The sequence below is a fragment of the Schistocerca gregaria genome, chromosome 1 (genome assembly GCF_023897955.1).
Source record: "Schistocerca gregaria isolate iqSchGreg1 chromosome 1, iqSchGreg1.2, whole genome shotgun sequence".
Classification (NCBI taxonomy): Eukaryota; Metazoa; Arthropoda; class Insecta; order Orthoptera; family Acrididae; genus Schistocerca; species Schistocerca gregaria.
This window is the reverse complement of record NC_064920.1, coordinates 1,197,002,684-1,197,027,812: the sequence shown is the minus strand read 5'-3', so window position 1 is coordinate 1,197,027,812 and position 25,129 is coordinate 1,197,002,684. Positions and strand designations below refer to the sequence as shown.

Sequence of the window (25,129 nt, the reverse complement as noted above, 5' to 3'; positions counted from 1 at the left end):
CCAGCAAAATCTTCTACAAATTAGGAGCAATGTACAAGACTCCTTACTGTAGATGTGATACTGTTGATGGCTACGGCAAAGAGGTTGGTTGGTTGGTTTGTGGGGGTTAAAGGGACCAGACTACTTAGGTCATCGGTCCCTTGTTCCACGACCATAATAATACACGAAGGAAAGTCCAACAAGCAATAAACACATAACGGAGACGACAAGGGACGACACAGTACAAGAAAGACATAGACGAAGACCAGAGAAAAGAGATTAAAAGACACACAGAGTGCGACGGTCATTGGCCGACCATGAAAATAAAACTGGAAAGGCCAACAACCAAGGGACACATTAAAACACCACAAACTAAAACCCCAGGCCAAAAGCCACAGTCGACACTAAAAAAAAATAAAAAGGGACTCTCATATTGAATGATAAAAACCCCCTGCTCGAATAAAACGGAGAACTAAGTCAGCCATAGTAGAGTCATCGGTTAAAAGAGCAGGGAGTGTATCAGGCAGCGCGAACGTCTGCCTGAGGGCAGTTAAAAGTGGGCAGTCTAGTAAGACGTGTACCACGGTCAGGGCCAATCCGCAGCGACAGAGAGGCGGGTCGTCACGGCACAAGAGATACGCGTGCGTGAGCCGGGTATGTCCTATGCGGAGCCGGCAGAGGACGACAGCGTCCTTGCGAGACCCCCGCATGGAGGAGCGCCACACACTGGTTGTCTCCTTGACTGCCCGAAGTTTGTTGGGAGAGGGCAGGGTGCGCCACTCATCACGCCAAGCAGCAAGGACCTTCTGCCGCAATACGGATCGGACGTCACCCTCTAAAAGACCGATCTCCATGGCCGGGGAACTGACCGCCTGTTTCGCCAGTTCGTCAACCCGCTCGTTACCCGGGATGCCGACGTGACCCGGGGACCAAACAAAGGTGACAGAGCGGCCGCAACGGACGAGAGTATGGAGGGACTCCTGGATGGCCATCATCAGACGGGAACGAGGGAAACACTGGTCAAGAGCTCGTAAACCGCTCAGGGAGTCACTACAGATGACAAAGGACTCACCTGAGCGGGAGCGGAGAAACTCTAGGGCACTATAGATGGCAACCAACTCGGCAGTGTATACACTGGAGCCAGCTGCCAATGACCGTTGCTCACAATAATCCCGTAGAGTGAGAGCGTAACCAGTGTGACCAGAGACCACCGAACCGTCGGTGTAGGCCACCGCCGCGTTCGGAAACTCGGCCAGGATGGAAAGAAAGCGGCGGCGGAGGGCCTCCGGAGGCACTGAGACCTTCGGACCCTGTGCCAAGTCGAGCCGAAGGCACGGTCGGGGCACACTCCATGGGGGCAGACGGAGATTGGCCCGGAAAACAGGCGGCAGAGGAAAAAAGTCAAGGCCACGGAGAAGGTCCCGGAGGCGAACCGCAATGGGACACCCTGACCGGGGCCGCCTGTCTGGAACATGGACGATCGAGCGCGGGAACAGGAGACGGTAGTTTGGATGCCCTGGCATGCTATAAACGTGCGCGGCATAGGCGGCCAGAAGGCGGTCACGCCGGAACCGCAATGGAGGGACACCAGCCTCCACAAGTATGCTGTCGACGGGGCTTGTGCGGAACGCTCCCGTGGCGAGGCGGATCCCGCAGTAGTGTATGGGATCCAGCAATCACAATGCTGAAGGCGAGGCAGAACCGTACGCCACACACCCATAATCAAGGCGGGACTGGATCAGCGCTTGATATAGGTGGAGGAGGGTGGACCGGTCGGCACCCCACCTGGTGTGGCTTAAGCAACGGAGAGCGTTTAAGTGCCGCCAGCATGTTTGCTTCAGCTGCCTAATATGGGGCAGCCAAGTCAACCGGGTATCGAACACCAGTCCCAAGAACCGATGCGTCGCGACCACAGCAAGAGGTTCACCGTCAAGGTAAAGGCGCGGCTCAGGGTGAACCGTGCGACGCCGGCAGAAATGCATAACGCAGGTCTTCGCGACCGAAAACTGGAAGCCGTGCGCTACAGCCCATGACTGCGCCTTGCGGATGGCACCTTGCAGCTGCCGTTCAGCAGCGGCGATGCCACTGGAGCTGTAATATAGGCACAAGTCGTCCGCATATAAAGAAGCCGCGACGGACGACCCCACCGCCTCAACGAGCCCATTGATGGCAATTAAAAACAGGGACACACTGAGGACAGACCCCTGTGGGACCCCGTTCTCCTGGACCCGGGAGGAACTATGCGACGCAGCTACTTGCACGCGGAAGGAACGATACGAAAGAAAATTCTGAATAAAAATCGGGAGCGGGCCCCTAAGGCCCCACCCATGAAGTGTGGCCAGGATGTGATGGCGCCAAGTCGTATCGTATGCCTTCCGCATGTCGAAGAAGACGGCAACCAGATGTTGGCGGCGCGCAAAGGCTGTACGGATGGCAGACTCCAGGGAGACCAGATTATCGACGGCAGAGCGGCCTTTACGGAACCCACCCTGAGACGGAGCCAGAAGGCCCCGAGACTCGAGGAGCCAACTCAACCTCCGGCTCACCATACGTTCCAGCAACTTGCAAGGAACGTTGGTGAGGCTTATGGGGCGATAGCTGTCCACCTCCAGCGGGTTCTTGCCAGGTTTCAATACGGGAAGGACTATGCTTTCCCGCCATTGAGACGGGAAAACACCCTCGACCCAGACGCGATTGAAAAGATCTAGGAGGCGTCGCTGGCAAGGCACTGAGAGGTGTTTCAGCATCTGGCTGTGAATGCGGTCTGGTCCAGGAGCCGTATCAGGGCAAGCAGAAAGTGCGCTCTGGAATTCCCATTCGCTGAAAGGAGCATTGTACGACTCCGCGTGGCGCGTGTGAAAGGAAAGCCTCCGACTTTCCAACCGCTCTTTCCGGGAGCGGAAGGCCAACGGGTAGTTCGTTGACGCGGAACACTGAGCAAAATGCTCTGCTAACCGGTCCGCAATCGTGTCGGAGTCGGTGCACACTGCTCCATTCAGCGAAAGCCCAGGGACAGAGACAGGTGGCCGATAGCCTTGGAGTCGCCGAATCTTGGCCCAAACCTGCGATGCAGAGGTACGGACGCCAATGGTGGAAACATAACGTTCCCAGCACTCCTGCTTCCGTTGGCGAATAAGGCGTCGGGCTCGGGCGCGGAACTGTTTAAAAGCAATGAGGGTCTCCAACGACGGGTGCCGCTTATGGCGCTGAAGAGCCCGCCGGCGATCTCGAATCGCCTCTGCGATCTCGGGCGACCACCACGGCACAGTCCTCCACCGAGGTGACCCGGATGTACAGGGAATCGCAGATGCCGCCGCAGAAACGATGCTGGTGGTGACCGACTGAACCACCGCATCAATCGGATCAGTGGAAGGAGGTGCGATCACTGCGACAGATGTAAATAAGTCCCAATCAGCCTTATTCAGAGCCCATCTGGAGGGGCGTTCAGAAGAGTGACGCTGTGGCAGTGACAGAAAGATGGGGAAATGGTCACTACCACATAAGTCGTCATGGACCCTCCAGTGGATGGATGGTGAAAGTCCGGGTCTGCAAATAGAAAGGTCAATGGCCGAAAACGAGCCATGGACCGCACTAAAGTGGGTCGCCTCTCCCGTGTTTAAAAGGCAGAGGTCAAGCTGTGACAGAAGAGTCTCGACGTCTCTGCCCCGGCCAGTAATCGCGGCGCTACCCCACAAGGGGTTATGGGCGTTAAAGTCGCCCAGCAACACAAAGGGAGGCGGCAGTTGTCCTATCAATGCAGCCAACACATGACGAGAGACATCACCATCCGGCGGAAGGTACAAACTGCAGACAGTAATAGGCTGAGGCGTCCACATCCTTACAGCGACAGCCTCTAAGGGTGTATGAAGAGGCACACACTCGCTGTAGATAGAGTTAAGGACGTAGACGCAGACTCCACCAGACACCCTCTCATAAGCTGCCCAGTTCTTATAATAACCCCGATACCCTCGTAGGGCAGGGGTCCGCATTGCCGGAAACCACGTTTCCTGGAGGGCAATGCAGAAGAAAGGGTGACTGCTGACGAGTTGGCGGAGCTCAGCAAGGTGGTGGAAAAAACCGCTGCAGTTCCACTGGAGAATCACTTTGTCCATGGGCGAAATAGGCGTGAAGGGACCGAGGAGGCAAATCACGTCACTGGGTCACCTGCTGTCACCGATCGAGGACCAGTACAATCGGCGTCCTTGGCGTCTGAGGGTATGGCGAGATCCAGGTCCTCAGCGGACGCCAGGATCTCCTCCTCATCCCCAGACGCAGAGCCTGTATGGAGCGGTGGGGTGGATGCCACCGCGCGTTCCTTGGCCTTAGAGGCCTTCTTCTTCTTCGTCTTCTCTCTCTGCTCCTTGGGCTTTACTGGCTGGGAGGGCTCCACCGAGTCAGTCTCCGGGACGGAGGAGGAGCGGGAAGCCCTGCGACCAGCCGCTGGCCTGCTTTTCAGCCATTGGCTGACGTCACCCTTCCCAGAGGTGGAAACCTGGGAAGGGAGGGACCCGAGGGATCCCTTGCGAGAGAGAGTCGCCGAAGAAGTCGGACGCTTCTCCGGCTTAGAGTTGGGGACTTGTGTCCCCGATGGTTGGGGGGTCGTTGCCCCTGAGGTAGGTGGTGCAGGAGCAACAGATGGGGAAGTGCCCCCCACCATCAAGGGGGCAGGTGTAGTATTCCGGCTCAGAGTGTTCAGTGGAATCGGTGCAGCAGATGACAAAACTACTGTTTTGGCAGCGGTGGCATAGGAGCTGGTCAGAGCCACAGGATGTAGCCTCTCGTATTTCCGCTTAGCCTCAGTATAGGTCATGCGGCCCAGGGCCTTATATTCCATGATCCTTCGTTCTTTCAGTAGAACCTTGCAGTCTGGCGAGCAAGGGGAATGGTGTTCGCCGCAGTTCACACAGATGGGAGGCGGCGCACATGCAGTATTAGGATGTGAAGGGCGTCCACAATCTCTGCATGTCATGCTGGAAGTACACCGAGATGACATGTGGCCGAACTTCCAGCATTTGAAACACCTCATCGGGGGAGGGATATAGGGCTTCACATCACATCGGTAGACCATCACCTTGACCTTTTCGGGTAGGACGTCACCCTCGAAGGCCAAGATGAAGGCACCGGTGGCTACCTGATTATCCCTCGGACCCCGATGGACGCGCCGGACGAAGTGAACACCCCGCCGTTCTAAATTGGCGCGTAGCTCGTCGTCTGACTGCAAGAGTAGGTCCCTATGGAATATAATGCCCTGGACCATGTTGAGACTCTTATGGGGTGTGATCGTGACGGAAACATCCCCAAACTTGTCACAAGCGAGTAACCGCCGTGACTGTGCAGAGGATGCCGTTTTAATCAATACTGCCCCAGAGCGCATTTTGGACAAGCCCTCCACCTCCCCAAACTTGTCCTCCAAGTGCTCGACAAAAAACTGAGGCTTGGTCGCCATAAACGATTCCCCATCGACTCGTGTACAGACTAAATAGCGAGGTGAATAAGGTTCGCTGCCAACCGTAGCCTTTCGTTCCTCCCATGGTGTGGCCAGGGAGGGGAACGATTGTGGATCATATGCCTGAGCGTTGTATTGAGGCCGAGAACGCTTAGAGACTGCTGGCGGCTGGCCGCCAGCAAGAGATGATGTACCACGCTTCATCGCGGGTCATCCGCCCTGATGCCACCTACTCCGACCAAGGGCCCTCCCCACGGGCGCCACCCAGCCTCAGCAACGACCACCTGGCGGGATGGCCATTGCCGGGAGTCCCGATGCCCCAAGGAGACAGGCATCTACTCCTTGGCATACGCGGGGAGTTAACGGCGCAGGCATCAGTAGAGCGATCCTTGTGTTGTCAGGGGGCTACAACCGACAGGGTACATGGCGGCCCCACCACAACGGACTGGCTACCGTGCTGGATTTCAGGTGAAATGTAGCCCATGATCGTCATTGGCGCATAAAGCGACACAGCAGAGCAGACTGCAAAAACCGCACCCAAGAACAAAGCCACGCCATAGAGATGGTGAGTGGGCGGGACAGCTATGCGACGACGACCAACCAAGCTAGAGATGGTAATGAGCGATGTACGGCAAAGAGGGTGACACTTTTAACACTGCCATTAGGAACACCATCCTCCTGGTCAAATCGATTAGAGAGCACTCGGGTCCCAGAAAACTGCTGAGGCATGAAAGACCACATGAAGATGGGGAAGTGGCCATGAAAGCACAATCGATGCAGTTGTGCAAGAACAGTAGTATCATATGCCTTACTTATATTGAAGAATATGGTGATACAGTGATGCTTATGGAGGAATGCCTGCTGAACAGCCACCTCTAGGAAGGTCAGATTGTCGACACACAGAATGGCTAAGGAGTTGCCTGGTCTCTAACAGCCAGATCAGACGACGGTTAACTATTTGTGCAGTCCCTTCCTTATTTGAGAAGAGAGATCAGAATTGCCTCCCTCCACAAGTTGGCGAAGTTGCCTGTAGACCATTTTCGATCACAACATTCGAGGAGAATTTCTTTGATACCAATGGCAAATATCTAAGCATGTAGTACTCGATTTGGTCGTGACCAGGTGCAGAGTCACATCTATCAGTGCCAATTTGAGCTCACACATGGAGAAAGGGGAGTTGTAGGCTTCAGAACTGTTGGACTTGAAGTCCAACATTTCCCCCTCTACAGTCACATGATACCGACAAAATGCCGGATCCTGGCTCGCATGGGCAGTAGTATGTGTAAAATTTTAGGCCAGCATATGAGCAATGTCTCTGGGCCTTGTTTGGAGGCATCCAGTTTCAGCACTGCTGCTATTGGTAAATGGCTGCGTTTACCGGAACTCTTCTGGATGGCTTCCCATACTTTTATAGAATAAGTGGAATGATTGATGGAGTCCAAGAACACTTGCCATGAGCTTTTCTTACCCTCTCTAAAGACGTGTCGAGCCTTTCCCTCGTAACTTGAAAGGCCCTAAGGTTGTCAGCCGTCAGTTGGCATCCATTACCCCTGCTGATCATCCATTTTGGGGGGCTTAACTTCAGGTGATGAGCCATTTAGTAGGTGAAGGCAGATTAGGAACTTGTCACTGGAATGAAGGTTGTCAATGACCTCCCAATGAACAGTCAGTGCAGGTAGGAGAACAAAGAGAGGTCGATGGCTGAGGACGACCCAGCAGCAGCAGAGAAATGAGTGAGAGTATTCTTGTTGAGGATGCACAGCTTGTGAGATGTCATGAGGCCCTTCAAAACTTGACCCCGAGGGCGAGTATTGGCCGAGCCCCACAGGACATGATGGGCATTGAAGTCTCCCAGGAGGAGGAATGGTCGTGGGAGTTGCGTTGCACAGTAAGATCTACGAGAGCCTCAGAGTCTAGTGCAGCGAGCAAACAGTGATTCTTTGACATACATGAAATTGAACTGCAACTGCTTGCATGTTAGTAGCCAAGGGGAGAACAGAGGAGTGGTGTGCATTAGTGACAAACACTGCAACACCTCCCTTGGCCTTTGATATGGCTGTGTGTGTGTGTGTGTGTGTGTGTGTGTGTGTGTGCACGCACGCTTGTATACCTGTCCTTTTTTCCCCCTAAGGTAAGTCTTTCCGCTCCCGGCATTGGAATGACTGCTTACCCTCTCCCTTAAAACCCACATCCTTTCGTCTTTCCCTCTTTCCTGATGAAAGAACTTGGGGTTGCGAAAGCTTGAAATTTGTGTGTTTTGTATTGTCTATCTACATACCAACACTTTCTCGTTTGGTAAGTTACAGCATCTTTGTTTTTTATATATATTAATGTTTATTTTACGAGAACCCTAATATTTGATTTAAGAGTTGAAAAGAGCAGCAAATTATATATAAAATGATACATTATTCAAGGTCTTGGCAATGTTCAATCAAGGTCAAATAAACAAATATGTTTTTACTTCTAGTAGGGATTAACTGCAAATAGAGGGATACAGTAAAATCTAATGTTAGATGCAAACTGGAAGGGGCATAATGGGTCATGTTATCATTACCAGTAACCATAATTTTAAAGGAAATTATTGAAGATCATTCAAAGCTTGAGTTCTGCTTCATGAAAACCACTATTTTTTATGTCTGATTTGGAAAGAGCAAACATAGGTTTGAACTCTAAGTTTGATTAAAGTGTTTATTGGCGAAAATAAATACATCACAGTGTATAACTGTTATTGTGGCATTTGTGAGACACAACTAACGTACATAAAATCTAGATCAATCATTTACAAGTTGTCAAATGAGTCCCCCCACTTCTCATTCCTCGGGACGCCCCTTCCAATTTGTATCTAGCATTGTATTTTGCTATACCCTCCTCTGTTCTTAGTTAATGCGTAGTAGAACTAAAGACATATGTGCTTATCTGCTCGTCACTGAATTAGCCAACACTTTGAATAATATATCCTTTTTTACATAAAATTTGCTGCTCTTTTCAAGTCTTAAACCAAATATTAGTATTCTCATTTAAAAAATAATAAAAATAAAAGAAATAAATAAATCGCTAACCTCCAAATCACCTTGTGATTCACATTGAAAGTCAAGGCCATTAGCAGCAATGCGTGACCCTCTTTGGTACGTACAACTTTTTTCTAAAACATTTTGCTCTCACTGACCCCCACCTCGAGTTATCCGTCATTATGGATTAAAATGAACCACCCTGTGTAAGAGGTGATGTGATCATCATAGTGGACACCTTTTCTCAGCTGTCGATGTTGAGTGGAGGTGATCAGGGGGCAATGCAGGACAAGAGTAAGATAAAAATACTATACTATGAGAAGGTGAAACATGAGACGAAGACTAGGGACGTGTGTCAGCAATTATATGTGAGCAAAATGCAGATGAGAATGTGAGGTTGGTCAAACCACATTTTAACTCTGATGGTTATATATTGCACACAGATATTCTTTTTCAGAAGAAGAATGATGATAAAGCGGAATGATGGAAACTGATTTCTGGAAGATCATGTGAAGTCATGCACTATGTCAGTTGATTACAGTTATGGACGTTTTGGGCCACATAAGTGTATTGTCAACCTTCAAGAATGCGTCATATTTAGCAACTAATGGAAGAGGTTTAAAAAGAGGCTAGCTCCAGATGGTGAGGGCAGCTATCATGCCAATTCAAGGTTTGAGATTAAGTGTACTGACTATTAGACCTAAAGAATTAATGGCAGGTGACTCGTTTAACCCTTCGCCAGCGTCAAGGAGATGGTTTAGTAAAAATTTTTGTGGTGCTAGAAATATGTTTCAAGTTTGTCAAATTCTATGCAATCAAGAGCACAAATGCTACAACTCTTGTTGACAAATTGGAAAAAGAGTAAATTGAGTAAACCCGATTCTTGCTGATTAACAATGGACTCCACCTCCAGTTTGTGTCTAAGTGGTTCAAGCAGTGCATAGAGAGAAATGTTGTAAAGTACATTAATATTTCAGCTTCCTTCCCACAAGAGAACATATGAGTGTGTGTGTGAGAGAGAGAGAGAGAGAGAGAGGAGAGAGAGAGAGAGAGAGAGCGCGCCATATACGTTGTGCAGGATCTGTCATAAGAAACATACTTTATGGGCCAAGTATATACCGGCATTTCAGGAAATTTTAGATAATGTACGACATGAGGCCATTGGGTTCACTCCACATGAGCTAAAGATGGGATTGAAATCCAGTAATTTGATAAAGGAAGAGGAAGTTTTCAGTCATACAAGAGCTAACTGTTTAAGGGAAGTAGAAGACAGAAGGATTGAATGAAGAAAAAGACAAGAGAAAGAAAATAGACAAAGCAATAGTGGGTTGAAACCTATTTTATTTGAAATCAGTGATTTAGCTTTGTTAATACCAAGGATCAGTCAAAGAAGAGACTCAGAAGTATAGAAACTTTGGCATGTGTACCATGAGCCATTTGAAGTATATCAGAAACCTAATGAAAACATATATTTGCTGGTGTAACCGAGGCCTAAGAAGTAATTAGTTTTGAGAACACTGTAGATCTGAAGCCGCATATACAGGAGGTAAGTATGTGACACATATTGTTGGGGTAATCTTTTCATGTGCACACTATGTAGTAATATAAATGTACTAATAAGATAAATATACGTAAACATACTGGGTAAATGTGTACTGATGTGTTTCAGTCAAATGAGATTTTATACAGTATTTCAGTTACTTATGATGTAAATAAAATAGAAAGAAACTTCCACATGGGAAAAACATATTAAAAACAAAGACTCCAAGACCCACCAAGCGGGAAAGCACCGGCAGACAGGCACATGAACAAAACACACACACAGAACTACCAGCCTTCGCAACCGATGGCTGCTTCCTCAGAAAGGAGAGGGAAAGACGAAAGGATGTGGGTTTTAAGGGAGAGGGCAAGGAGTCATTCCAATCCCGGGAGCGGAAAGACTTCCCTTAGGGGAAAAAAAGGACAGGTGTACACTCGCACACACATACACACACATATATCCATCCGCACATACACAGACACAACACATCCTTTCGTCTTTCCCTCTCCTTCCTGAGGAAGCAGCCATCGGTTGCGAAGGCTGGTAGTTCTGTGTGTGTGTTTGTGTGTTTTGTTCATGTGACTGTCTGCCGACGCTTTCCCGCTTGGTGGGTCTTGGAGTCTTTGTTTTTAATATATTTCAGTTACTTACTTTGATAACATTTATTGGAACTAGGTGGTGATGTTTTATCACCTACAAGAGATGATGACAATTTCAGTAGACATTGTTGAATAAACTTAAGAGTTAGGCTATGGTGCTTTTATCAGTTAGCAAGTTACTGGAGATTCGAGTTTTGATAAGAATCCAAGTCACAAAATTTTAGGAGGATTGGTTTATCGTAGCAGAAAGGATTTCCTACAAACCGATTAAATGAATTGATGTTGTATGTTTCACAACTTCTAGTAGAATAACTATGGGTAGTATTTGCTAACTGAGTCAATGATGTCTTTAAATAAATTTTAAGGTATTTTGTGACTAATGTTGTAATAATCGTTAGCGGTCAGACATTTTATTTTGTTATCTTTTCTAAATTGGGAAAGATAGAAGTACTATATGGGTTATTTTGGAGGGAATTTTGTAGGTATAGACTATTTTACTAGCAGGCTTTTTATCACTTTTAAGTTGTGTAAACTCTACCTGTCTTGTTAAGGGGGATCCAACTCATTATGTGTTAATGAGTAATATAAAATGTGTACATAGCATCAGTAGTGTTGTTTACAAAAGGGTTTCTATTCACCTGTATTAGGTGTGTGTGTGTGTGTGTGTGTGTGTGTGTGTGTGTGTGTGTGTGTGTGTGTGTGTGTGTGTGTCAGATACTAATGCCAGTGGTTGTCTCTGCTAGTTGTATTCCAGGTTCTTAAAGCTCTGGAAGGCATATGAGACTAGAGTTCAGTGACAGGCAAACAACTACCACAGTGACAATAACACAGAGCAGGCAACCAAGTACTTGTGCATGCCAGGCAGGCCATATCAATATGCTGAGGAAGACTTATACAGAACCAATTAATGCAGTGAATTAATTTTGTGATGTTTTGTTCAACTTCCAATTATCCCAAAATAAAAATAATTAAATGGTTATTGAAAGGATGAATTTTTTATAACACTTTTGGTACATATGACTTAATTAGATGAACTGTAATGACAGGACTTAAATATGTAGAAATTTCAAATACTGACAGGAGATTTTGTGGTATCATGTATGTTTTTTCCTCTTATGTTATGTGTTTTTTTTTTGTTTTTTTTTTTCCATCATTGGTGTGACACGAGCTATTCTATGACATGATGTGTGGACTTATTATACTATGTTGTGTGGTTTTGTAAAGCCTCTGTAGCTAGTTGATAAGTTTTTGACTTCCCATGCCTTCAGTGATTAAGCACTGCTGTTGCTGCCAGTGGTCTAAGTGTTCTAACAAGGGTGTATGTGTGTGTGTGGGGGGGGGGGGGGAGGGGGGGGGGGCACGGTGGCAGGCAGGAGGGGGGAGTGTTTAAATATGTAAATGGCAAGGACAATGGGAAACGAATTTTTTTGGCCCCCATGAGTGCATCAAGAAAGTCAGAGGTGAGGGGGAGTCACTATAAATTGCAGACATCATCAATGTACATGTCACTCTTAGCTTTTATGCATTTAAGGAAATATACTCAGTGTCTCCACCTGTGCTGTCATCTCAAAGAGCAGACTTTCCAAATTTTTTGTTGTTGTCTTCAGTCCAGAGACTGGTTTGATGCAGCTGTCCATGCTATTCTATCCTGTGCAAGCTTCATCATCTTCCAGTACCTACTACAACCTACATCCTTCTGAATCTGCTTAGTGTCAACATCCCTTGGTCTCCCTCTATGATTTTTACCCTCCAAATTTAGCCTACCGTAAAAATGTCTTCCAATGAATTTATGCAATGAATGCACTCTGCATAAAATTCTCTTAATGATAATATATGGTAGTAGGTAACAAGGTTTCCATTAGTATACCCAATCCCCTTACATGATTCACTATTCATCACACGATTTTCCCCAGACCATCGTTAAGCCAATCACCCAAGAGAATTCTTTCTCCGCAAATGTCAGTCCCACAAGAAATACAGCAAAATCCCGAGAGTACTGGAGCAAGGATCATCACAGTGGTACAAGGTTGAGAAAGTGACCCATGTGGGTTGAAAAAGAGGGCTGAAAAGGTGATCACTACCAACAGAGCAAAGTACAATTTTAACTTATGACTAACCAAAGTATGGGCATTACTTTTGAGTAGGCGTTTCCTCATAGCTCCACTTATCAAACACACTGAATCTTTGCAGCAAGTAAAGATTAAATTGCCAATGTAATAGCAGCTTAACTGCTACTACTACCACTGCCACCACCATCATCACAACTAATTCTGGGCATCATCTGCTTTACAGTCAGTCTGGTTTCATATTTATGTTAAATGACCATGTATGAATGGGCTTATCCTTCATATCAGCACTGCCATATGAGAAGAATACTTTCTTTAACAGCAACTTCTAACATTAATTTCCACGTTTTCTTGTCAACTCATTTCACACAAACATTTACCAGAAAAACATTACCTCTTCCCACAGTTGCCTATTAATGCAATTAACACTGTCTTCTATATCAGGAGGTCAGTTATCTGCTTACAAACCTTAAGTGTGAATTTCGGAATATGCAAAATGTCTACACTTCCTGCAGTATCATGTAGTGTGTAAACATACATCTGCTGTGTTGCATTAACTTGCTTGGCTCGCCTGAGTACTTCATCCCTTAGATCAGACCACCACCACCACCACCACCACCACCACCACCACCACCACCACCACCACATTTCCATGTAATACTGGCAATCCATCTCTTAATAGGCAGCAGAGCTTCTCTTAAACATACTAATTTTGTTTGTTCTTTGTCTGTTTTTCTGGTTCCCTTGCTCAATAATCCCACCTCCATCACATACATCAACTCAGTGGATTTAATTTCTCTTGAAGTTACTGTTAATCAACAATTTATCATACACAACAGCTTGTGCAACTCTTAGCCTATTTTTCACTTCACTCACAGAATAACTCGTCTGCAACACACTAGCATGATGAAACAGGAATAAAAAAATTGTGTAAAATGTGATTTATGTTATGCAGTATGGCAACATTTTTATTTCACACAATGAGAAATGAATGTTAAGAACAGATGGGACAAATAAGATAAGGAAAAAATGGGTGAGGGTAAACACTGTAAGATAGAAATATACTGGAAAAGTAACTTCTTATTTCACCAGAATTTGTTCATGTTCTAGATAATTTTTTCCAAGCACCATTTTCTCAATCTTCTATCTGCTCCCCAAAATTAATGGCCCTTCAGTTACTTTCATTTACTTTCTTTGTTTTCTGCAGTTTCCCCATCTTATTACATTCTTAAGCACACAACAGGTTCTCAATAAAAGTTAAAGGTACCAAGTGACAGCTTAGTAATTAGTACATATGGATTGTTGACAGTCTATATACTTGACTGCAATGACTTTCCATCCATGTAATATTAAACACTTAACCCATGTTACAGTAATTTATAGTAACTACTGCTTGTTTTTAGACTAAATACAAGTTCCATCACAAGCGTTTTCAGTGTTTCCTGAGCAGACTGAAGTTGTTCTTGTTACCTATTTAAATCCACAGTGTATTTTCAGAATTGTGCTTCAGACACATCAAAATACCAAAAGTAAGTATGAACTAAAAAATGATAGTTATAACAATTGTATTTTTACAGGACTTAGATGATATCTGGAAAGGAAAGATGTTTACTGACACCTCTAGAACAGCAAAATTTTATATTTATATAGCAAAAATGGCAGAAGAAATCTCTGGGAGCCCACAAAAGAATATAAACTAGAACTACAACTTAATGAGCCATTACACACATGCGACTTATCAACAAGCACACACAGCAGCTATTACACTGGTTTTAAAATCACAGATTTCACAAAGAGCTAAAATCTTAAACTCACAATACAGCATAACAGTGCATCATAACCTTCAAGTAATCCCTAAAAACAAATACAGCATTTCATATCTTCTGTTTTCTGAGTTTACTAGATGCCACAAAACCATATTTGATTTGTAGCCTCTACTTTACACAGTGCTTTATTGTCCGGCTTCATAACTAAGTTTTATGTACAAGTTCACAAAAAAAAAACAAGATCTAAATTGTCAACAAATCTTTTCCTTTGAGTGTTCTATAAATACTCAACAAACTATAACACATTCTTACGCTGGATTGAAATCACGGCGAAAATCTTGCAATTTATCCCTAGAACTCCACAAGCAATAGGCTGCTGCAAGGGTGAATCCAACTCCTCCTCCAATTGCACACTTTCTCAATCCAGCTAAAACAGAAAACCAGAATATAAATATTACAGAAAAAAGTAATAACACAAATGCAAATGAAGCCATGTCAAAAAAACGTGTATCAACACAAGCAAAGCATACCTTACAATACTGGATAATTCAGGATAGAACACACAATACAGTGGAGGCATAGTGCAGCTGAAAGGTACATGAACAGGAAACAGCTTATGGAGCTATATCCTTCAGAGCAAAAGCGTACACTAAACTGTGCTGTCCTGTCCTGATAATGAGTACATGCAGCAAGATGTGAATGACGAACAACAAAAAGAAAAGAAGGGGAAGTGTTTAAAGGAAAAGGGTATCAACAGGAGACACTGTGTATAGGAAGAAGAGGAAATTATCATGTAGTGCACCAACCAATAAAGTCATTTTTGGTGTTAGTACATGCATGGTGCAGCTATTTTCTCATTCTGGCATTCATTCTTAGTGTAAAATCTTAATCACCAGCTGGGAAATGCCATTTCTGTAATCATCCATGGCTTATAGTCTACAGATGTACTTATACATATTGCTCCTTCATGTTTTTCAATGTGACCTATCTGCTTTTCACAAGGTTGCTACCTGTTTCCTCATTTTTTGGTGACCAGCAGGTAACTTACTACATACAGATACCATTCATTTGCCTGACAATCTCTCACCCATCTACACTTCATTTTCATTACATATCCCTCTACAGTCTGTCCTCTGATCGTATGACTATTGTCTGGCTTGCTACGTTCCAGTGCACCTCTCTCCACTCAGCACCCTCAGATTTTGAACTGTTTATGCATTATAAGTTCACATTTCAGTGACTAGTTAAAACTATTTATGTAAGTAGTTTTGATTTTTTTCTGACACATCATGAGCTTAGTCTTTAAAATTATTTACTTAGTTTACCATAAGCAAATCAGCCAACATTTCTCTCTTCTGTTACTTCTTTTCCAATCAATCCAGTCTTTTTTCTGTTGTCCTGACTACATAAACCTCATCACTGGATTGTATGCTTCTTTGTTAATATGTACAGTTTTATTTTCCACATGTTCATAATATTTTATTTTAGTCTTAGCATCTGATTTCCAAATCTAATTTCAAATCTGCCCTTTTAACTTCTGTCATTTCTTTAAATGTATCTGCACTAGATATGAACAATAAACTTTTGCCAGCAAAACAAAATCAGTTCAGCACGTTTCATATATGTGCATTCCTTCTTTTTTCCACACTTAAAGGTCAAAACTGAAGAAACTACAAAAAAGGTGCTAATTTAAGGAGATGGGACCTGGAAAAACTGACTAAACCAGAGGTTGTAGAGAGTTTCAGGGAGAGCATAAGGGAACAATTGAAAGGAATGGGGGAAAGAAATACAGTAGAAGAAGAATGGGTAGCTTTGAGGGATGAAGTAGTGAAGGCAGCAGAGGATCAAGTAGGTAAAAAGACGAGGGCTAGTAGAAATCCTTGGGTAACAGAAGAAATATTGAATTTAATTGATGAAAGTAGAAAATATAAAAATGCAGTAAATGAAGCAGGCAAAAATGAATACAAACGTCTCAAAAATGAGATCATCAGGAAATGCAAAATGGCTAAGCAGGGATGGCTAGAGGACAAATGTAAGGATGTAGAGGCTTATCTCACTAGGGGTAAGATAGATACCGCCTACAGGAAAATTAGAGAGACCTTTGGAGAAAAGAGGACCACTTGTATGAATATCTAGAGCTCAGATGGAAGACCAGTTCTAAGCAAAGAGGGGAAAGCAGAAAAGTGGAAGGAGTATATAGAGGGTTTATACAAGGGCGATGTACTTGAGGACAATATTATGGAAATGGAAGAGGATGTAGATGAAGACGAAATGGGAGATATGATACTGCGTGAAGAGTTTGACAGAGCACTGAAAGACCTGAGTTGAAACAAGGCCCCAGGAGTAGACAGCATTCCATTAGAACTACTGACGGCCTTGGACGAGACAGTCCTGACAAAACTACTATTTGGTGAGCAAAATTTATGAGACAGGTGAAATACCCTCAGACTTCAAGAAGAATATAAAAATTCCAATCCCAAAGAAAGCAGGTGTTGACAGATGTGAAAATTACCGAACTATCAGTATAATAAGTCACAGCTGCAAAAAACTAACGCGAATTCTTTACAGACTAATGGAAAAACTGGTAGAAGCGGACCTTGGGGAAGACAAGTTTGGATTGTGTAGAAATGTTGGAACACGTGAGGCAATACTAACCTTACGACTTATCTTAGAAGAAAGATTAAGAAAAGGCAAACCTATGTTTCTAGCATTTGTAGACTTAGAGAAAGCTTTTGACAATGTTGACTGGAATACTCTCAAATTCTGAAAGTGGCAGGGGTAAAATATAGGGAGCGAAAGACTATTTACAATTTGTACAGAAACCAGATGGCAGTTATTAGAGTCGAGGGGCATGAAAGGGAAGCAGTGGTTGGGAAGGGAGTGAGACAGGGTTGTAGCCTCTCCCCGATGTTATTCAATCTGTATATTGAGCAAGCAGTAAAGGAAAAAAAAGAAAAATTCGGAGTAGGTATTAAAAATCATGAGGAAGAAATAAAAACTTTGAGGTTCGCCGATGACATTGTAATTCTGTCAGAGACAGCAAAGGACTTGGAAGAGCAGTTGAACGGAATGGACAGTGTCTTGAAAGGAGGATATAAGATGAACATCAACAAAAGCAAAACTAGGATAATGGAATGTAGTCTAATTAAGTCGGGTGATGCTGAGGGAATTAGATTAGGAAATGAGACTCTTGAAGAAGTAAAGGAGTTTTGCTATTTGGGGAGTAAAATAGCAGATGATGGTCGAAGTACAGAGGATATAAAATGTAGACTGGCAATGGCAAGGAAAGCGTTTCTGAAGAAGAGAAATTTGTTGACATCGAGTTTTGTTAACATCTAGTTTAAGTGTCAGGAAGTCGTTTCTGAAAGTGTTTGTATGGAGTGTAGCCATATACGGAAGTGAAACATGGACAATAAATAGTTTGGACAAGAAGAGAATAGAAGCTTTCGAAATGTGGTGCTACAGAAGAATGCTTAAGATTAGAATTGGTAGATCACATAACTAATGAGGAGGTATTGAATAGAATTTGCGGAGAAGAGGAATTTGTGGCACAACTTGACAAAAAGAAGGGACCGATTGGTAGGACATGTTCTGAGGCATCAAGGGATCACCAATTTGGTACTGGAGGGCAGCGTGGAGAGTAAAAATCGTAGAAGGAGACCAAGAGATGAATACACTAAGCTGATTCAGAAGGATGTAGGTTGTAGTAAGTACTGGGAGATGAAGACGCTTGCACAGGATAGAGTAGCATGGAGAGCTGCATCAAACCAGTCTCAAAACTGAAGACCACAACAACAACAACAACAGCAACAACAACAACAGCAACGGTCAAAAACTTCCCAACGACTGTTGAGAATATTTTGGGTGATAAGAATTCTCCTTGCCTGCTCTTTTAGTTCTAAATTGCCCAATTTTTTTATAATTAATAAGAGCTGTAGCTTTGATATACATTCTTCATTTTACGTGTCAAGGTCTGTTGGACCAGCTTCTGTTGAAACCAGGTCAAAATCTCTCTAAACCTATGTATCCTAGTCAAACTTTTAATTCATGCTAACTGATCTGCTGTTGTAGCCTTGTTATCTTACAAATTGTCCACTGCAATAAGTTCACTTTCATAGGTAGCTTACACCTTCCTTATTGTTTCTTTCTGTGTGGTGAAAGATAATCTTAGAAAATACCTCTACATGGTGGATATGAGGCCGACGCACACTCGCGCGCGTTTTCAAGCACACACGGCAGTGTGTGTCAACTGAAGCCAGACTACGAGCAGCAGCCCATGACGGGAGAGGCAACCAGGTGGGGGTAGGCTGGAGCGGGGAGGGGGAGTAATAGCAGGTTACGCGTGGGGGACGGTAAAGTGCTCCTAGTGGGAGCGTGCAGGAATGATGTGATGAGAGGGTAGGGCAGCTAGGTGCAGTTGGGAGGTGAGACAGCAGGCAGGGGAGAGTACTAGAAAAGTAGAGAATTAAAAAGACTGGGTGCATTGGTGGAATACTATCTTTTCCAACACCTGACACATACCAAGCCAACAACCTCCTTCCTGGTCACCATACAAGGCATTACCTACAAACAAATCTGGGGTGCAGCTATGGACACCTGCATGGCGTCATCCAATGCCAACCTATTGTGGGCCATCCACAGGTATCCTTCCTAAACACCCCGAATCCCAAACCCCTCACCTGGTTGAGGTTCACTGATACCTTCGTAATCTGGATCAAGGGTGAGGACATCCAATCCACATTCCTAAAAGATAGCTACATAAGTACCTCTGTCCTTATCAAACCCACCAACCATTAGCAATACCTCAACTTCGACAGCTGCCCTCCATTCTACACAAACAAGTCCCATCCCCACAACCTAGCCACCCATGGCTGTCTTATCTGCAGTGACGAGCGGTGCCTCTCAAATTGTAACAAGGGTCTCCCTGAGGCCTTTACGCACAGTAATTACTCTTATAAACTTGTACAAAAACAGATCTTCCTTGCCTTATCTTTTCCATCACCCAACACCTCCCAAAGTCCCACTGTCTAGCCACAGAGAAGAACTGCCTTCTTGACTCAGTACCACCCAGGACTGGAGCAACGGAATCACATTCTGTACCAGGGTTTTTACTACCTCTCATCGTGCTCCAAAATGAGGAATGTCCTACCCACTATCCTCACACCCCTCGCACAGTGGTATTCTGCCACCCACTGAACTTTCACAATATTCTTGTCCATCACTGAACAACCTGTGCTCCCAACCCCTTGCCTCACTGCTCATATCCTTGTAATATATGCAGATGCAAGACCTGTCCGATACATCCTCCCACTAACAGCAAGTCCAGTGCAGGCACAAACATGACTTATCCCATCAAAGGCAGGGCTACCTGTGAAACCAGATGTGATCTACAAGCTCTGCAGCAATCAAAGTGCTGCATTTTACATGGGCATACAACGAACAAGCTGTCTGTCTGCATGTATGGCTACATACAAACTGGCCAAGAAACTACTGAACCACCCCATTGCTGAGCATATCACCCAACACAATGTTCTTCATTTCAGACTGCTTCACAGTCTATGCCATCTAGATTCTTTCCACCAACACTGGCTTTTCTGAATTGCACAAGTGGGAACTCTCCCTGCATTACATCATATGTTCCCGTAACCCTCCTGGCCTCAACCTTCATTAGTCATTGACCTTACCCATCTAGCCCCTTACATGTTCCCATCCCAGCATTACACAACCCTCTATTTCATCACTGCACCCAGTTTTATTACCTCTCTTCTTTCCTACTACTCCCCCACTCTCCCTGACCTCTGTCTGCGAACTATTTGAAACAGTTAACGCAGAACAGGGAATCAGCAATCATAAAGCGGTTACTGCATTTATGATTTCAGCCATAAATAGAAATATTAAAAAAAGTGGGAAGATATTTCTGTTTAGCAAAAGTGACAAAAAGCAGATTTCAGTGTACCTGACAGCTCAACGCAAAAGTTTTGTCTCAAGTACAGATAGTGTTGAGGATCAGTGGACGAAGTTCAAAACCACCGTACAATATGTGTTAGATGAGTATGTGCCAAGCAAGATCGTAGGAGATGGAAAAGAGCCACCGTGGTACAACAACCGAGTTAGAAAACTGCTGCGGAAGCAAAGGGAACTTCACAGCAAACATAAACATAGCCAAAGCCTTGCAGACAAACAAAAATTACGCGAAGCGAAATGCAGTGTGAGGAGGGCTATGCGAGAGGCTTTCAATGAATTCAAAAGTAAAGTTATATGTACTGACTTGGCAGAAAATTCTAACAAATTTTGGTCTACGTCAAAGCAGTAGGTGGATCAAAACAATATGTCCAGACACTGTGACCAATATGGTACTGAAACAGAGGATGACACACTATAGGCCGAAATACTAAATGTCTTCTTCCAAAGCTGTTTCACAGAGGAAGACTGCACTGTGCTTCCTTCTCTAGATTGTCGCACAGTTGACAAAATGGTAGCTATCGAAATAGACAACAGAGGGATAGAGAAACAATTAAAATCGCTCAAAAGGCTGCTGGACCTGATGGGATACCAATTCGATTTTACACAGAGTGCGCGAAGGAACTTGCCCCCCTTCCTGCAGTGGTGTACTGTAGGTCTCTAGAAGAGCGTAGCGTTCTAAAGGATTGGAAAAGGGCACAGGTCATCGCCGTTTTCAAGAAAGGATGTTGAACAGATGTGCAGAACTATAGACCTACATATCTAACGTCTATCAGCTGTAGAATTTTGGAACACGTATTATGTTAGAGTATAAGACTTTCCTGGAGACTAGAAATCTACTCTGTAAGAATCAGCATGGGTTTCGAAGAAGACAATAGTGTGAAACCCAGCTCGCACTATTCGTTCACGAGACTCAGAGGGCCATAGACACGGATTCCCAGGTACATGTCTTGTTTCTTTACTTCTGCAGGGTGTTCGATACATTCCCCAGAGTCGTTTAATGAACAAAGTAAGAGCGTATGTATTACCAGACCAATTGTATGATCGGATTGAGGAGTTCCTAGATAACAGAACGCAGCATGTCATTCTCAATGGAGAGAAGTCTTCCGACGTAAGAGTGATTTCAGGTGTGCTGCAGGGGAGTGTCGTAGGACCGTTGCTATTCACAATATACATAAATGACCTTGTGGATGACATCGGAAGTTCACTTAGGGTTGCTGTGGTATATCGAGAGGTTGTAACAATGGAAAATTTTACTGTAATTCAGGGGGACCTGCAGCGAATTGACGCATGGTGCAGGGAATGGCAATTGAATCTCAATGTAGACAAGTGTAATGTGCTGTGAATATACAGAAAGAAAGATCCCTTATCATTTAGCTACAATATAGCAGGTCAGCTACTGGAAGCAGTTTATTCCATAAATTATCTGGGAGTACGCATTAGGAGTGATTTAAAATGGAATGATCATATAAAATTGATTGTCGATAAAGCTGATGCCAGACTGAGTAATTGGAAGAATCCTAAGGAAATGCAATCCAAAAATAAAGGAATTTGGTTACAGTACGCTTGTTCACCCACTGCTTGAATACTGCTAGGCAGAGGCAGAGGTAGAGGGAAGATCCAACGGAGAGCAGCACGCTTCATTAATGGATCATTTAGTAATCGCGAAAGGTTACGGAGATGATAGATAAACTCCAGTGGAAGACTCTGCAGGAGAGACGCTCGGTATGGGCTTTTGTTGAAGTTTAGAGAACATACCTTCATTGAGGAGTGAAGCAGTATATTGCTCCCTCCTACGTGTATCTCGCGAAGAGACCATGAGGATAAAATCAGAGAGATTAGAGCCCACACAGAGGTATACCGACAATCCTCCTTTCCATGAACAATACGAGACTGTAATAGAAGGGAGAACCGATAGAGGTACTCAAGGTACCCTCCGCCACACACCGTCAGGTGGCTTGCGGAATATGGATGTAGATCTCTTTAATTATAAAAAAAACTTTTAGGAGTTTTGGAATGCTTATACAATTTTCTTTGTTTTTAATTACTGTGCTATCTGCCATCATACCTTACAAAACTATGTTTACTCACCAGCTCTACCACAAAATATCTACGAGTAACTATCCAAAGCGACCTCAAGTGGAGTGACAGCATAAAACAGCAGGAAAAATAGGTGTTATCTGATTTAGAAGGAAGAATCTTATGGAGATCTAACTCAGTAATGAAGAAACTTGTCCGACTGATTCTTGATTATTGTTTAACAATCGGGGATCACTGCCATGTAAGACTGATGGGCAAGGAAGGGAAGGAGGCGGGGGGAGGGGGATCCAACAAAGAGTGGTGCATTTTCTCTCTGCTTTGGTTAGACACCACAAGAGAACTATAAATATGACCAATGAACTCCAGTGGCAGAAATTAGAAGAGAGGCCTTGTGTACCACAAAGAGGTTTACTGTTTGACAGTAACTTCACAATTTCACTAATGCTACCAGAAGTGGTGGTGGTGGTGGTGGTGGTGGTGGTGGGAAGCACTACTTGACCAATATTCTTTTTTTGTCTCTGAGTGCTGCCCAAGTCAAGCTTCCGCTAAACACGGGGCTTAACAAAAAGCTTTTTTCCACTGGCTAGTAACTTCTGTAAGTCATTTGGCCAAGTTTATTTCAAAAACTTGCTACAAGTACTTGTTGCAGAATTGCAGTTATTCTTAAAAACCAGGGTAGCTACCACTGTTACATTATCATTAATGAAAAAAATAAAATAAAAATAAAAAATACTGATGAAACACAAAAACAAAAGAAGCAGAAAAAGAGTGTACAAAAGGTTACCATGAGACACTATTCCTTTAGCTAAAATCAGAGGACTCCACTTAGACTACATTCTTCAGGTATGTCAAATGCACATTTAGAGCATCACATCTAATGTATAATAAAATATTCAATAGCAGGAAATGTAAATGTGGTGCACTACTCACCAAGGGACTGCATTTTAATTACTCTTCAATTTTTGCAAGCAGTGTTTACTACATGAGATTTCAGACAATAGCCGGCCACGGTGGTCTCGCGGTTCTTGGTGCACAGTCCGGAACCGTGAACCGTGCGACTGCTACACTCGCAGGTTCGAATCCTGCCTCGGGCATGGATGTGTGTGATGTCCTTAGGTTAGTTAGTTTTAAGTAGTTCTAAGTTCTAGGGGACTAATGACCACAGCAGTTGAGTCCCATAGTGCTCAGAGCCATTTGAACCATTTCAGACAATAAACAGTTTGCACTATCTTGCAAACTTATTGAAGTGCACAAAAGTAGTGGATATTGATGGTAAGGGGAGGGGGGGGGGGTTTCCTAATATTCTATCCAATTCTGTGACACTGTGGATGATACACAATACCACAGCAGGAAGATCGACAGTATGCCTAATAACTATGATTTCAGGATTACAATGGTTGCAAAACAGGCAAATAAACTGCAACAACTCAATGAGAAAGGTGGAACCGTTATCTTTTTTTTTAAAAAAAGAGAGAGCTGTGAGAGTGTGTCTCTGACAAAATCTCTGACAGCAGTGGCCACAAAGTAGTCCATTTAGGCACCCTGCAATGGCGATCTAAATCCGATAGAATTGGCTTGGTACACAATAAAACACAATTTCAGGGAGAGCAACGTCATTGGTGACATGTTGAAGGAAACATTGTTGAAACTTGTTAATACTGCTTTTGTTTCAGTCACTGCACAAAGTGTATCAGCTGGGGAAAGAGTATGGGATACAAGCTAGGATAGTGGAAATGGCCATTGATGGAGTTATCACCAGTACCACACCCTCAAGTGGTTATTACGATCTTGAATCAAACACAAATGGAAGTGATCTGTAGTGATCATAATACTGACAGTTAAGTACACTTTGTAAACATTACTGCTGTGCTGTAATTGATAAATACAATGTGCAAACAGATTACAAAAATCAATTTTTGGCTTTTGGTTCATAGTATCATTAGCTGTACATTCATCTACTTAATTTTTCATTACTTTTGATACATAACTAATACGTAAGTTCTAGGTAAAACACTCGAGCATGAATATGTCAACAAGAACAAGCAATTGCTGACCCAACGGAGGTGTTTCTTTCAGTGATAATTTTTCCACAAGTGCCACCTCCGATTTCATGTTAAGCACAAAACAATGTTAGTGGTGCCAGCACTATTACAAGAAGCTGATGCTGCCTTCACTAACTGCTCCTCAGCCCTTGGCAGCCATAATGCTGAGGCACAGCTGTTCCCAACAGCCACTGTGCCAATCTTCAACTTACTGTGGATGAACAATATTGCTGAAATTTCGAGTGAGCACTTTCGGGAAAAGTCTGGTATGTTACTTCCTCCAACACACACTTCACGAAATGACCACAAAGACAAAATTAACGATATTAGAGGTAAAATAGAGGCATACTGCCAGTCATTCTTCCCATGCACCATTCGTCATTGTAACAAAGAAAAACGGATATTATTATTATTATTTATTTTTTTTTTTAGTTTAAGGGCACTCAACTACTGAGGTCATTAGTGCCCAGTCACAATTATAGGAGCACATAGAATCTAATAAAACTCAAGGGGGGGAGGGGGGGACACCAGAAAGTTCTTACAAAGATGCAGATAAAATAAGTGAAAGAGTTAGATGTCTTTGGACAAGACAGTCAAAGTAATAAAACAAAGAACACGAGCAGCTGCTCGAGTGTCATCAGCTAAAAATCTTGCAAAGTAGAAGGCAGAGATAGGACAACAC

At 44.0% G+C, this 25,129-nt stretch overlaps 1 protein-coding gene across 1 annotated transcript in view; it reads right to left on the bottom strand.

Annotated features, from left to right (window-relative positions):
* Nucleotides 1–25,129, bottom strand: part of LOC126284680 (mitochondrial import inner membrane translocase subunit Tim23) — a 69,375-nt gene that overhangs the window by 15,152 nt on the left and 29,094 nt on the right. Inside the window, exon 4 of the mRNA XM_049983804.1 lies at nucleotides 14,717–14,831. Within this exon, the coding sequence (XP_049839761.1) occupies nucleotides 14,717–14,831 (115 nt within the window). The remainder of the gene's footprint in view (nucleotides 1–14,716; nucleotides 14,832–25,129) is intronic.